General features: G+C 40.3%; 1 protein-coding gene and 1 non-coding gene across 3 annotated transcripts in view; both read left to right on the top strand.

Moving 5' to 3' along the window:
- Positions 1–15,740, top strand: part of Trip4 (thyroid hormone receptor interactor 4) — a 61,497-nt gene that overhangs the window by 1,292 nt on the left and 44,465 nt on the right. Inside the window, exons 1-6 of one of the 2 annotated variants that reach the window (XM_059268132.1) lie at positions 2,448–2,899; positions 6,458–6,627; positions 7,934–8,067; positions 11,062–11,274; positions 13,407–13,485; positions 15,262–15,391. In XM_059268132.1, coding sequence (XP_059124115.1) covers positions 2,799–2,899; positions 6,458–6,627; positions 7,934–8,067; positions 11,062–11,274; positions 13,407–13,485; positions 15,262–15,391 — 827 coding nt within the window. In that variant the 5' untranslated portion in view covers positions 2,448–2,798. Of the gene's footprint in view, positions 1–2,447; positions 2,900–6,457; positions 6,628–7,933; positions 8,068–11,061; positions 11,275–13,406; positions 13,486–15,261; positions 15,392–15,740 lie in introns of those variants that run through there. The other variant, XM_059268133.1, reaches the window with a different exon arrangement.
- On the top strand, positions 8,569–8,732 carry LOC131915774 (U1 spliceosomal RNA). Its single transcript, XR_009380425.1, has one exon. It is a non-coding gene; the product is annotated as a U1 spliceosomal RNA (small nuclear RNA).

Here is a 15,740-nt window from a genome sequence, read left to right as displayed (position 1 = left end):
AAATAAATCATTAAAGAAAGGAAAATAATGAAAGGGTTTAGGGAGTCATTGAATTAACATCATAATATTAGCAATAATAGTTTATCTTAAACCCTGGAGTGTTAGATTACAACCAAATTCCCACCAGAAAAAAACAACAAGCATTCCTTTATTGTCATTTAGCCTCATGAAAATGCACACTGGCTCTTAAGTGGCATTGTTTCCTTTTCAGTTAAAGACCTTCTACTGGGGTCTGAATTGCTTAGTAAACTCACATTCCAGAGTCCTGCAGAGAAAAAGGACCTAGAGAATGTGTCTTTTCTCTTGCATTTCTACCAAATGGCTAGAGAGAATGTCAAATATACCTCTTTATACATGGACAATCTACATATTATTGTAGTTGTGATTGTTTTTTGTCTTTTAACACCAATGATGTTGATGAGGGATGCACGTTAGAGAAAAACACACACAAAAAAGGATGATACTTACCAAATGTTTTTAATTAAAAAGGCTACTTTGGGGGCTGGGAATGTGACTTAATTGGTAGGCACTCACCTAATACACAATTTGCTCCCCAGCACCACATAAAGATAGGCACGATGGAGCATGAGTGTAATCCTAGCATTTGGGAAGCAGAGGCAGGTGGAACTCTGAGTTTGAGGCCAGCCTGGGATGCATGAACCCTGTCTAGAAGGAGGAGAGGATGATGATGATTGGGGCCGAGGCAGAAGCAGGAGGGTGTCTGTGAGTTGAGGCCAGCCTTGTCTACATATGGAGTTCCAGAACAACCAAGGCTACATAGAGAGACCCTGTCTCAAACAAAACAAAAAGATTGCTTTGGGAAAGTCCTTTAAAATTAAATAAAACAGAATTGTGTGACTTAAATATGAACATCTTGAAAACCTAACACATTAAGAAAAGTTGTAGCAGAGCTGGCAAGATGGCTCAGCAGGTAAACACTCTTGCCATCAAACTGGATGACTTGAGTTCCATTCCCAGGATCCACAGGTAGAAGGAAAGAACTGACTCCTGCAACTTGTCCTCTGACCGCTACATGAGTGCCACAGCACTGAAACACACCCACTCATGTACAAAATAAATGTCTTAAAGGAAAAGTTACAAACATTTTAAAGAAAAAGGGAACAGAAAAGTTGTTGTGTATTATGTATTAATGGAATTTCTGTTTAAATTTATACCTTGCTACGGGAGATGTGACCCAAGGTCTTCCAAATGTTAAGTACAGTCTTTACCACTGAGCTAAACTATGGGAATGAATAAATATAGAAAAGAGTAGATGATTTGAATAAACTAGAATTAAAAATGAATGCATTAGATTTTTATGAAAGGATAAAATTTATTCTCACCATTAATGAACATTGACTGTATTTTGCTTTTTTAGAAAAGCTGGTGGGCCAGCAAAATGGTTTAGAAGGTAAAAGCTCTTGCTGCCAAGCCTGACCACCTGAGTTTAATTCTCAGGACCCATACATACAGTAAAAGGGAAGAACTCACTCCCACAAGTTGTCCTCTGTCACATGTGCATTGTGTGTTTGTGGTAGCCCACAGACATATACACACATGGACAAACACACAAATAGATATGATAATTTTTTAATGATTTCTTTATTTTATGTATATTGATGTTTTGTTTGCATGTACATCTGCAGACCAGAAGAGGCCATCAGATCCCATAGATTCTGTGGCATAGAAGGTTGTGAGCTGCCATATGGGTTCTGGGAATTGAACTCAGGATTTCTGGAAGAAGTCAGTGCTCTTAACCACTTAACTGCTTAACCGCAGAGCTATCTCTCCAGCCCCAATATGATAACTTTTTAAGACAGGGTCTCACTAGTAACCCTGGCTGCCTGGAACTTACTACATAGACCAGGCTGGCCTTGAACTCACAAAGGTCCACTTGCCTTTGCCTCTTTGAGTTCTGGAGTTAAAAGCATGTGCCACCATGCCCAGCAAATGTAATTTATTTTTGTAAGTTCCTCCCCCCCATGTGTAAGTGCCTGCATGTATGTAAGTACACCGCCACATGCATGCCTGGTGCCTGTGGAGGCCAGAGAAAAAGGGTGTAGGAGTCCCTGGAATTGGACTTCCAGATGGTTGTTAGTCTTCATGTGTGATTCTAGTCTTAATTACAGATGGCACTAAAAATAAGCACCACCATCATCAGAGCAAAAACTACTACAGTACTTACAAACAGCCTGCAAGGACTGGAGTTTTTGTTTTGCTTTGTCTGACTGAGCATTGAACCCCAAGATTTTCACATGCTCAGCAGGCAGGATACCACTGAGCTTTATGCCCTGTCTCCCTCCACCCTACCTCCTTTTTGTTTTGAGACAAGGCTTCGCTAAGTTACAAAGACTGGCTTTGAGTTCATTTCGTACCACAAACAGGCTTTGGATTTATTATCTTCCTTACTAGAGCTGTTGTAAATGTTCTATAATTGGAACCCGACTAAATTTGAAAGCTGTACCCATCCTTCGGGGTCCTACTTTCTTTTATTCCTACTACAGCTCTTCTATAGGTGTATATATTGTCTTGGCACAATTGCCAATGTACTTTCTGGAGTTACACCTGTATGTAGAAAAATCACTCAAGCGCAGAGCACCCTCACACGTGTAAACAGACCCGGAAGCTGAAAGAAGCCGGAGGCGGCCCAAGTGGGCGGGATCAGCCTCAAAGGCGGTGCGACCGAGCAGGGCGGTGCAAGCTTGCGGAACCCTAGGCGGCGAGGTCGCCGTTGTGAAGGGAACTAGTCCGGCGCAGGACGAGAAGCTTTTGCAGCCCAGCTGGTTCCGGTTGGGAAGATGGCGGTGGCTGGGGCGGCGTCCCGGGAGCCGCTGGTACAGTGGTGCACACAGCAGTTGCGGAAAACTTTCGCCCTGGATGTCAGCGAGGAGATCATACAGTAAGATGGGTTCCAGGGACGAGGCGGGAAGCAACTTTGTGGTACGACCCGGAAGGGCGAACCGGAAAGCCAAGAGGACTAAGAAGTTGATAAGAAATATGATAAAAGGGGCTGCCGATGGACTTTCGTGTTTGAATTTTAGCCTCCACTTTTTCAGTTTAGCCCCTACATCAGTATGTCAGACCACACGCGCTTTCCTAGGAAACTGGCAACATCGTAATAATTAGACCTGTAAGATTGTCTCGGGTGGCTCTGCTGACTCCCCATGGGAGACCTTAATTTGGGGGATGTGGGGATGTGGGGTGGCTAGGGAGGGAGGGCTGAAGGGTGGGAGGAGGGAGGAGGGGGGATCTGTGGGTGGTATGTAGAGTGAGTAGAACATTTCTTAATAAAGAAAAATGAAAAAAAAAAGATTGTCTCGGGAACTGTTTGCTTACAGATTGTGGAGAGAGTGAACAAATCAAGATTCGCTTTCTAGAAATTTCTTACTCTGAACGTTGTAGTTTGTATCAAACAGAACCCATAATTTACATGGGGACGACATTAGTACAGTATAGATAGTTCTAATGGCAGAGTCACAGCTTCGGTTTTCTGTTGCCACTTAATCAATTTTGGAACCTTCAGCAAATGAATTTACCCTTTTGTAACCCCCACCCCTTTAATTAGAAAATGAATAATTAATAGAGCTTGCCTTTAAAATTCTTATGAAACAGATGATGATTATTTAATATTTGCTTGAAATAACTAACTTAATTTGTTGCACTGTTACTATAAGCCAGTCTCTGGGGCAACCAAGATGATATAGACAAATTGGGTTTACTGTGTTAACGAGTTCTGCGATGCGAAGAAGCTGAGGGTTTTCTGGGAACACAGAATAAGCTTTTCAATACTAAATATCCAATAAAGGGTATGGATTATGATTTGAGACTCTTTAAGATGTACTGGAAAAGATGCCTCTCACCTGAGAACAAAATTAGCAGAAGCTGAGGTTCAAAGTATCCATGTGGAGGGAAGATTACAAAAAGAAACTGGATTAATTGCTATTCCAGAGTTATAAGAAATACGGTCAGTTTTCTGAGGCTGGGAGAAAATAGGTTTTTTTTCCTTTCTTGACAAGGAAGAGTTCAGATAACCTGACTGTCTTAAAGTTGAAACTGTAAGTATGGCTTACCATTTGCTTCCATTTTAAAAGCATTATAAGTTAGACAGAAGCCTGCTGATCATAAGCTTTCAGGCTACGCATGCTATAATACTATTTAAAGGACTTATTAAGTGTTCACTAGTTGGCAACAAGCTATTATGTCAGGATGAAAGCAGTTGCTGTGCTTTGTTTGACATTTAATTGAGAACAACACAGATGTAATATTGTAAGAATGCGGATAATTTCATATGTGTCTTAAATATTAAAAGAATTTTGGTTGTTGTTTTTTCGAGACAAGGTTTCTCTATGTAGCTCTGACTGTCCTGGAACTCGATTTGTAGACCAGGCTGGCCTCAAAATCACAGAGATCCACCTGCCTCTGCTTCTTGAGTTCTGGGATATGCTACCACTTTCCAGCATAACTTTCTAGTTTTTTTTAAATGTAATTTTTTTTTTTTTTTAAGACAGGATTTCTCTCTGTAACCCTGGCTGCCTGGAACTCACTCTGTAGAACAGGTTGGCCTCCAACTCACAGAGATCCACTTGCCTGGCCTCCTGGGTTCTGGGGATAAAGGTGTGCGCCACCGCATTAGTAGGCATTGTCTCTTTAAATTTTTTATTTTAATTTTTAAACTTTTATTTTTATGTTTATGGTTGTTTGCCTGCATATGTCTGTGTACTGTGTGTATAATGCTCTCATAAACCACAAGAGGGCATCAGGTCACCTGGGACTTGAGTTACAGATGTGAGCCTCATGTGGATACTGGGAATTGAACCCAGGTCCTTTGGAAGAGCTTCTAGTGCTCTTAACCACTGAGCCATCTCTCCAGCTCCTTTAATTTTTATTTTTGGTTAACTCTGATGACTGCAATGTAGCTGAGTGGTATAAAGAGTTTGCGTGATATGTGCAAGGCCCCAGCCCAGGTTCCATTCCCAGCGCAACAATTAAAGCAAAACCAGCCAAACAAAACTAATTAATTAAGTCTGTTGATTAGAAGATGTTCTTATTGAAGTGTAAATGCACAGGTTTATTTATAGGTTATAACTGAACTTCTATCATCACACTGGAAGAATCTAACAAGTATATTCAACCTGTTAAAAATTTTAAAATTACGCTGGGCGGTGGTGGCGCATACCTTTAATCCCAGCACTTGGGAGGCAGAGGCATTTGGATCTCTATGAGTTTGAGGCCAGCCTGGTCTACACAGCGAGTTCCAGGACAGGCTCCAAAGCTACACAGAGAAACCAAAAAAAGAGAAAACCAAAAAAAAATTTTTTTTTTAAATTATTTATTTATGCATGTGTACACACATTTGTGGGGTTAGAGGACAACTTGTGGGAGCTGACTCTCTTTTTCTACCACTTAGATCCACCAAAAGGTCATTAGGCTTGGTGACAAGCACCGCTGCTTGCTGAGGTGTCTCATCATCCCATATTTAACCTTCTGAGAGATACTGTCATCTACGAAATTCACACTTTAGAATCATGTGATAGTGTTAGCAAAAGGAAGGGGCCAAAAAAAATTTTTTTTTCCAGAACTGAGACCGAACCTAGGGCCTTGCGCTTGCTAGGCAAGCACTCTACCACTGAGCTAAATCCCCAACCCTGCAAAAATTCTATGTTGAGCTATGTTTATAGCTGTCCTGGAGTGCATGAAGCCATAGGCTGCAGTTTCAACACACCTGTTTCTAGTACATGTGCTTCCAAAGATGGGACAATTCCTTTTTTACAGTTTATTTATTTATTATGTATACAGTGTTCTGATTGCTAGGAATTGAACTCAGGATCTCTGGAAGAGCAGCCAGTGCTCTTAACCTCTGAGCCATCTCCAGCCCCCAATTTCTTCATTTTTTAAAGATGGATTTATTTTATATGTGTGAGTGCTTTGCCTACCAAGGTTTGTGTACTGTGTTTGTTCCTGGTACGCACAGAGGTTAGAAGAAGATGTTGGATCCTCTGCAGTTGGAGTTATAGGGGATTGTGAACCACCATATGAGTGCAGGAAACTGAACTCAGGTTCTCTGCAAGAGCAGCAAGTGCTCTTAACTGCTGAGCCATTCTCTAGCCACACAAATTTCATAAAATACTGAGAAACAGTAAATGCCTAAATACACGTGTAAGTTAGATTATGACCTACTTGAAGCCACGGTCTCTGTCCTCATCAGATTTATGTCCTTAGCATAGTACATGGCTCAAAGTAAACACTCTTAATAAATTAATGAATGCTTTTTGTTTGTTTGTGTTTTTGAAGTAGTGCTGGCATTGAACCTAAAGCCTCGTGTGCTAGGCAAGTTCTGTATGACTAAGCTGCCCTCAGCCCTGATGGATAATGTTTAGTACCTTCATCCCTGTTATGATTTCTGAAAGTCATACAGTAAGCTACTCTTGTTTCAACAATTTCTGTCTTTACCTCTGAGGTATGTTTTGTCGATTGAGAGTGCTGAAGAGCTACGAGAATACGTGACAGACCTTCTACAGGGGAACGAGGGGGAGAAAGGCCAATTCATAGAAGATCTGATCACCAGATGGCAAAAGAGTGATCAGGAGTTGATTTCTGAGTCTTTTCAGCAGTGCTGGAAAAAAGATGGTAAGTTAGCGTGGTAAAGTGATAATTGCGGTGTTATTGGTAAGTGCTTGGCTTTAAAGCTCACTGTTTTCTGCCACAAGGTATTACTTATTCACAGCTAACTTAAACAGAATCATATGTGTACATGTTTTCAGCTTAGGTCTATTCAGTTAGTAATGAATATTGCTCTAACCTATCAGGCTTTTTCTGTTTGCCTCTGCCTCTCAAGTACTGTAGGATTAAAGGCATGTTCCACCATACTGGGTACCAGCCACCGTTTTTAAATTAAAAAAAAAAAATCACAAAAGAGTCCATTTCTAGGCACAGTAATGACTTCAGAATAATTTCAAAAAGTTACAAATGGATAAAAGAAATACCTTTCAAGAGCTGAGTCCTTACCCAGTGATAAGACATTTGTCTAACATGTGTGAGAGCCTGCGTTCAATCCCTAACACTACAAAAAATTATTTTTATAAATATACTTTTTAAGATTTCTTTCTTTTTAAATTTATTTATTTAATGTGTATGAGTGTTTTGCCTGCATGTATGTCTGTGCCACATGCATCCCTGGTGACCTTGCAGAACAGAGGACAGAACTGGGTTCCCTGGAACTGGGGTTTCAGATGGTCTGAATTGCCATGTGTGTGTACTTGGAACTGAGCCATGCCTGGCCAGTGCTTTTAACCGCTGAGCCATCTCTTCAGCCCTGTTCTTTTTGTTTTGTTTTTTTTCTTTTCTTTTTCTAAGACAGGGTTTCTCTGTACAGTCCTGGCTATACTAGAACTCATTTTGTAAGCTAGGCTGGCCTCAAACTCAGAGATCTGCCTGCCTCTTCCTCCAAGTGTTGGGATTAAAGTCAAGCACCACCACACCCGGCTCCAGCCCTATTTTTATAAATATTTTTAATGATGCGTGTATACTTGAGTGAAAGTGTTGACTGATTATGAATGATATTTATGTAGCACAAATGATGAACACCAAACTAAATAATATGTCATTGTTACACAATGTAAAATATTACATTATTAACTTCCATTTAGTATTATTTGGGTTCTCCTTTTTCTTTTTCTTCTTCCAGTACTGGGGATCCAATCCAGGGTGCTTGCATGCTAGGCAAGCAATCTCCATCACCAGCCCTGTTCAGAATTATTTATTATTGACCACAATCATGAAGATGGTTTAATTTTGAATTGAGAGTAGTTCTGCTTGATTTCATGTCTTGACTGTAAATATTAAGAATTAACTTCAGGTTTTACCTACAGAAACTAAGTAATAAACCTTGCTATTCTCTTTCTGTATTGTGTGTATTTTATTTTATTCTGTAAAGAAATTTTAGATACACAGAGATCAGCAGACCAGCTAAAGCGGAGTAGGAGAAAAGGAAGAAACAAACAGGAAGTTCCTGTATTTCCTGAACCTGATCCGACTGTAGAGGTCAAAACACCTTTAGATTTGGCCAAGGTAAGTGCTTACAAAATTAAGCTTTTCCTGGCTGTGTGGAGAAGAGGAAATGACTAATATGTTTCAGAGACAAAGTGCAGAAATTGGTCTACCAAGGTGGTTCTTAACAAATGGGTGGGTTTTAGGGACAGAAGCTGACAAAGCTGACATACTTCTTTCTGTGTGGTGTGGCAGACCTTTTTTCTTTTGAGATAAGGCAGCGTGTAGCTCAGGCTACCTCTAACTAGCTGTTAGCCTTGAACTCCTTCTTCCTACCTCCATCTTCCAAGTTCTAGATTACAAGTGTGTGCCACCACTCTCTACAAGACTTATTTTATTTAATACTAAGGATCAAACTTAGGACCTTGTACATGCGTGTGAGACAAGCACTCTGCTCTGAGGTATATTCCTAGCCCTGGATGGATAATAATTAATAAGCGCCCTACTTTCGACTTCAGCATTTGAGAGGGCAGTACAAACTAAATGGTTATATAGTTGTTGCTTTTACTAAAATTGCCAGGCCTGTTTACCTAGCAGGGGAGATACCATGATCAGAAAGGTAGTTTTCCCAGGGCCAGGCTTATCCACTGCACTCTGGATGTGTTGACCTCTGTGGTTTTCACAAATGTGGGAAATCCAACTACATAATTTGTGGTAGTGAGGAATTGTGTTCAAACTCTCCCCTGCATCAAAACAAACAAATACGAAACAAAACAAAACAAAAACCTCACAAAACACCTCCCCAAAACAAACAAACAAACAAACAAAAAAACCAAACTGCCAGGCAACTGAGAGACCAAGGCAGGAAGATTGAGAGTTCCAGGCCAATCTGGGCTACTTAGTGAATTTTAGGCCAGCCTGGAATGCATAGTGAGACTCTACCTGAAAAACAATAAAAGATAGATGAATAGTATTCCTGTTTTGAAAGTTTTCTCTTCTACCATTATTATCATTATTCAGTCTTCAAAACTCATTAATAACCATGCCTAGAATGCTCTGTGTATTCCAAGCTGTCTTTGAACTCAAAACCCTCCTGTCTCAGTCTTCCAAGTGCTCAGTTTATAGCCACTGTACCCAGATAACTGAAACATTTATAGTCAGTACAACTTGACAAGGTAAATGTCCCAAAAGCAGAAAATGAATTAATCTAAGAAGGAGTATGGTACCATGCAAAAAAAAAAATGGGTGAGTGGTGGACATAATGACTTCAAGCCGTAATCCCAGTGCTCAGGAGTCCGAAGCAGAAGTCCCTCACATTCAAGGTCAGCCTGGGCTGCAGAATGAAACTTTTTCTCAAAAAACTAAAAAGTGGGGCCTGGAGAGATGGCTCAGAGGTTAAGAGCACTGACTGCTCTTCCAGAGGTCCTGAGTTCTATTCCCAGCAACCACATGGTGGCTGACAACCATCTGTAATGAGATCTGGTGCCCTCTTCTGGCCTGCAGGCATACGCACAGGCAGAGCACTATGTATATACATAATAAATAAATCTTAAAAAAAAAAAAGTAAAACTAAAGCAAAAACAAGGGGAATGAAATTTACAAAAGATTATCACAAGTGAATAAAGAACATATAACCAATAATTATATAAGGGTATTTAACCTCACTAGGAACCAGGGTGGCCAGTTCTTCATACTCCTAGTTTGTTTTGAACTTGTTCAATTTTAGCACCTAAAGTCTCTCATGCCCCTGCCCCAAGGCATGAACAAACCAAGATGTCAAGATGTGTATACTAATCAGATAAATACACATTAAATCACTGAGATATTTCCTATTAGATTGTCAATGATTAAAAATAAAAATTAGTGTCTGGCAGCATGCATCAAGAACTATAGATATGTTTATATATTCTTTACTTTGAATCCCTATCCCCCACAGCCTTGTGTACGCTAAGGAAGTACTTCAACCACTGAATGACCCCCAAGTGCTATATTGTTTTATTCTAATGGCTAAAGATGTTGCATACTTTTTCATGTTTGTATTGATCATTTGAATATCTGTTGCTATGAAATTCCTATTTTTATTTTATGATCATTTTTATTGTGTTACCTTTTTTCTTATGTCTGTTTTTCTCCCTAGTAATAGGGATTGAATGTAGAGCCACAGGTGTGCTAACCATATGCTGTGCCAAGAGTTACACTCTGTCTCTTTTCTTATTAATTTCTAAATGAATAAGTTTCTTACTGATTTTTCTTATTTTATTTATTGCCTATGCTTTGAGATCTGTGAATGTGAATTCAATAGCCAACACAAGAAGAGAAAAAAAGAAAAAATAGGGCTGAGGGTGTAGCTCACTCACTTGGTAGACTGCTTGCCTAGCTTGTATGAAGCCCTGTGTTCTATCCTTACACTGCTTATCAACTGAGTGTGTAGTCATGTGCACCTGTGATCTCAGCACTCAGGAGGTACAGGCAGGAGGATCAATGTCGTCTTCTAGTTTGAATATAATAGTTTAAGCCAAATGTTACTCAAAAAAAAAACAAAAAAACCAAAAACCAAAACCAAAAACAAAACCCAACTCACTACATTTGAGTGATAAAACACCTGCTTGTGCAATATTAAATATCTCAAGGGGCAGCAATATGGCTCAGTGGATTAAAGTGCTTGCCACCAAAACTGATGACCAGAGTTCAGTCCTGTAAACCTACATGGTAGAAGGAGAGAACTAACACCTGAAATTTGTCCCCGACCTCCACATGCACACCATGGGATGTACACACTCATACATGTTTTTACACTTGTAAAAATTCCTTTTAAAAACGTATGAAGCTGATTTAATTGGTACATTTACCTTGCTCTAGGCATATTAGGTGATTGAGAGCTACTAACAAATAAAACAAGTGCTAGAAAACAATTACCTTGCTTTTATTGGGCCCCTGATTATAAGTAATCTGTATCTCCTTCTTTAGTGATGTGTGGACAACGTGTAAGTTGTTACTGAACAGGACTCAGGCTTTCCTCCTTGATTCTTTCTGTTGTTGTTAATCAGTGTCCCTGTGATGTCTTTGTACAATTAGGCACAAGAAAGCAACAACTCGGTAAAGAAAAAGACGAAGTTTGTCAATTTATACACAAGAGAGGGACAAGACAAACTTGCAGTCCTGCTTCCTGGTCGTCACCCATGTGACTGCCTGGGCCAGAAGCACAGGCTCATCAACAACTGTCTGGTCTGTGGGCGGATCGTCTGCGAGCAAGAGGGTTCTGGCCCCTGCTTATTCTGTGGCTCTTTGGTAAAGTCCTTCTTTCCTGTTTTGTTTTTACTATGTGCCCTGGTTGATTTTTTGTCAACTTGAGTTATCTGAGAAGAGGGAACCTCAGTTGAGAAAATGCTTTCATAAGATTGGCCTGTAGGCAATCCCGTGGAGCATTTTCTTAACTGGTGATTATTGTGGGAAGACCCTGGAATTGTGTATGGTGCCGCCCCTGGGAAGGTGGTCCTGGAATATATAAGAAAACAGGCTGATGTATGGTGATGTTTGCCTGTAATCCCAGCACTTGGGAGGCAGAGGCAGGAGAATCTCTGAGTTTGAGGCCAGCCTGGTTTATATAGTGAGTTCCAGGCCAACTAGAGCTGCAGAATGTGACCTTGTCTTTAAAAGAAAGAAAGGGAGGAAAGGAAGGAAGAAAGGAAAAAGCAGGTAGGTGGGTGGGCAGGCAGTAAGCAACATTCCTACATTACCTGTCAGTTCCTGCCTCAAGGTCATGCCTTGAGGTCCTACCTTACTTCCCTTAGTGATGAGCTATTTCCTGGAAGTACAAGATGAGATAAATCCTTTTGGGGGCTAGAGATGGCTCAGTGGTTAACTACTGGCTGCTCTTGCAGAGGACCTGAGTTCAATTTCCAGCAGCCACATGGTGGCTCACAGCTGCCTATAACTCCAGTTCCAGTGGGCTTGATGCCTACTTCTGACCTCTGCAAGACCAGTCATACTTAGGTTGAACAGACATACATTCAAGCAAAACATTCAATAAAAATAAATAAGGATATTAAAAAAAATAAACCCTTTCCTCCTACCAAAATTGCTTTTGGTCATGGTGTTTTATCACAGCAATAGAAACCCTAACTAAGACACTCTGCTTTGAGTTAATAATCATGGCCATTCAAATCCTCTGTCATTTCTCTTAGGAAATTTCTTCCCTACAATTTTTAATGAAATCCCCGCACTCTGGAGGCTGAGGCAGAAAAGTGAGTTACTATGTAACTAGGCTGGCCTCAAGCTCCATGTGTAGCCCAGGCTCATTAATAACTGTCTTTGAACTCCCTATATAAATCAGGCTAGGCCGGGCGGTGGTGGCTCACGCCTTTAATCCCAGCACTCGGGAGGCAGAGCCAGGTGGATCTCTGTGAGTTCGAGGCCAGCCTGGACTATCAAGTGAGTTCCAGGAAAGGCGCAAAACTACACAGAGAAACCCTGTCTCGAAAAACCAAAAAAAAAAAAAAAGAAAGAAAAAGAAAAAAAATAAATCAGGCTAGCCTCAAGTTTGTGGCAGTCTTCCTGCCTCAGGTTCTCAAGTACTGAAGTACTGAGATTACAGACCTAGGCTATCATATTTGCCTCTGATTCTTTCTTATTTTATGTGTATAAATGTTTTGCCTGCATGTATGTCTGTGGACCACATTTGTACCTGGTCCCCTCAGAGGCCAGAGGAGGGAGTTGGATCCCCTGGAAATGGAGTTACAGACACTATACAAGCTGCCATCTGTGTGCTGGGAATTGAATCCAGGTCCTCTGGAAGAGTAGCCAATGCTCTTAACTGCTGAGCTATCTCTCTAGCTTCAAGCTTCTGGTTCTTTCTAATAAAACATCTCCTTATAATTTCTATTGTTAGATTTGGAGTTTATTGTTAGAACTAAAAGCTTTTGAAAAGTGCCATGATTTTTTTCAATATTCTCAACAGAAGCAAATGTTTTTCCTTTGAAAGTAGGTATATGAGCCGGGCGGTGGTGGCGCACGCCTTTAATCCCAGCACTCGGGAGGCAGAGCCAGGTGGATCTCTGTGAGTTCGAGGCCAGCCTGGGCTACCAAGTGAGTTCCAGGAGAGGCGCAAAGCTACACAGAGAAACCCTGTCTCGGAAAAAAAAAAAAAAGAAAGTAGGTATATGTATATTTATGTGTATAGACATATATTATTTGAATATAAATATATATAATCATCTAGTTATTTAGGAATATCTGCAGCAATGAACTTTTTGGTTTTTTGAGACAGGGTTTCACTGCGTATCCCTGGCTGTCCTGGAACTCACTGTGTAGACCAGGCTGGCCTTGAACTCAAAGATCTACCTGTTGAGGCTACTTTTTATAGCATTCCAAGCAAGCAGTATCATTCAACTGCTGAATGATAACTCTCTTTTTCTTTATAGGTATGTACTAATGAAGAACAGGACATTTTACAGCGTGACTCAAACAAAAGCCAGAAACTGCTAAAGAAGCTCATGTCAGGTAAATCTCAGGTTTCTTTCTTGCTTTGTTTTTTCATCCTTTGAGATAGGGCCTCACTATGTACCTCTGGCTGGCCTGGAGCTCACTGGTGCCAGAATTAAAGGTGTGCATCATTGCCTGGCAGACTGTTTTTTGTGTGTAGGGGGGGCCTCCCTTATTTAACAATTTTTTTTCTTGGTTTTTCGAGACAAGGTTTCTCTGTGTAGCTCTGGAGCCTGTCCTGGAATTCTCTCTAGATCAGGCTCAGAGATCCTCCTGCCTCTGCTTCCAAGTGCTGGGGTTAAAGGCATGTACCTCCCATCCCCCCCAACCCTCCTGGCTCAACAATTTTTTTTTTTTTCCTGCTGGTGATTGAACCTAAGCTATGTCTCCAGCCCCTCAACAAGCATTTTTTTTTTTTTAAACTTACTATTAAAACTGTATATCATTGAGCAGCAAAATGAGCAGTAATATTAGATTATAACCCAAAGAAAAAATTCATATCCATATTCATTCTGTTACAAATGAAACAAATGAGACAATAAGGAAGAGAGAACTCTTAGAGAAGGTACTGAATAATGAAGTAGAAAACACGAGACAATGAGACAATAAGGAAGAGAGAACTCTTAGAGAAGGTACTGAATAATGAAGTAGAAAACACGAGACAATGAGACAATAAGGAAGAGAGAACTCTTAGAGAAGGTACTGAATAATGAAGTAGAAAACACGAGACAATGAGACAATAAGGAAGAGAGAACTCTTAGAGAAGGTACTGAATAATGAAGTAGAAAACACGAGACAATGAGACAATAAGGAAGAGAGAACTCTTAGAGAAGGTACTGAATAATGAAGTAGAAAACACGAGACAATGAGACAATAAGGAAGAGAGAACTCTTAGAGAAGGTACTGAATAATGAAGTAGAAAACACGAGACTTGCAGAAAACCACCGTCAGAACACGAATGACAGTTCAAACTGCTGCGGCCAACAGGTTATAATGGTGGTTTGAAAATTTAAGAATAAGGACATGGAAGATAAAAGAGACTGAGGAGATGCCAGATGGAAGCAGGCTAAGTTACAACTAAACGCCGTGACTCTTGAATTGGATCCTAGAACAGAAAAATGATAGTAATGAAGAAAATAATTCTAAATCAGTGTAATGTAATAAATTCTATTGATTACTATTTATTATTACTAGTAATTAATAGAATTATGCTGATGCAAGTTCTCACTGATGTCTTGTTTTTGCTTTTTTTAATTAAGAAATTTTTTATTAATTTTACATACTGCTTTTTAAAAAATGATTTATTTGTTTTATGTACATTACTTGTTTGTTTGCATGTATGTCTGTGTGAGGACGTCCATTCCTCTCAGAGGCCAGAAGAGTGAATTGGATCCTCTAAAAATGGAGTTACAGCTGTGAGCTGCCATGTGGATGCTAGGAATTGAACCTAGGACCTCTGGAAGATCAGTGTTCTTAACCACTGAGCCATCTCTCCAACCCCCAAAATGATGAAACTATATTTTTTTGTTTGTTGCTTGGTTTTTTTCAAGACAAGGTTTCTCTGTGTAGCCATGGCTGTTCTGGAACTTGCTTTGTAGACCAGATTAGCCTTGAACTCACAGAGATCTGCCTGTCTCTGATGTTGGTTGGGCCTGACCTTTAATGTTTCCATTTTATTAAATGCCTCAGATCATCAGGCTAGAACCAGATCTGCAAATATTTTGTTCATTGCTGTGCAATACAACAAATTTGTTCTGTGGGCCGATACTATTTGTTTTTCTTATTGAATTTCAGGGGCAGAAAATTCTGGAAAGGTGGACGTCTCTACCAAGGACCTTCTTCCTCATCAAGAATCTCGAATTAAGTCTGGTTTGGAGAAGGCTATCAAGCATAAAGAAAAACTGTTAGAGTTCGACAGAACTAGGTATTGTAGGGTTAGACTAACATGCTAAGACAGAAACTCATCCATAGATTCTGGCCATTAAAACATTATTTGGGGGGCTGGAGAGTTGATTCAGAAATTAAGAGCATTAGTTGCTCTGGTTCAGTTTCCAGCACCTGTGTGGCAGCTCTCCATCATCTGTAGCTCCAGTCCCTGAGAGATGCCCTCTTCTGACACCTACAGACACTAGGCAGTCACTCACATAGAGCACACACATACATGCAGGCAAAACACACATAAAGTCATAAAATAAATACTGCTTTGATACTTGATACCTTCTTGGAGTGGAGTGTGACAGCGCTCATAACACAGAAGAGCTAGCTGTATTGGG

This window comes from Peromyscus eremicus, chromosome 7, assembly GCF_949786415.1.
Source record: "Peromyscus eremicus chromosome 7, PerEre_H2_v1, whole genome shotgun sequence".
In the NCBI taxonomy this organism is placed as follows: domain Eukaryota; kingdom Metazoa; phylum Chordata; class Mammalia; order Rodentia; family Cricetidae; genus Peromyscus; species Peromyscus eremicus.
Note: the sequence above shows the minus strand (reverse complement) of the source record. Positions and strands in the feature narration are given on the sequence as shown.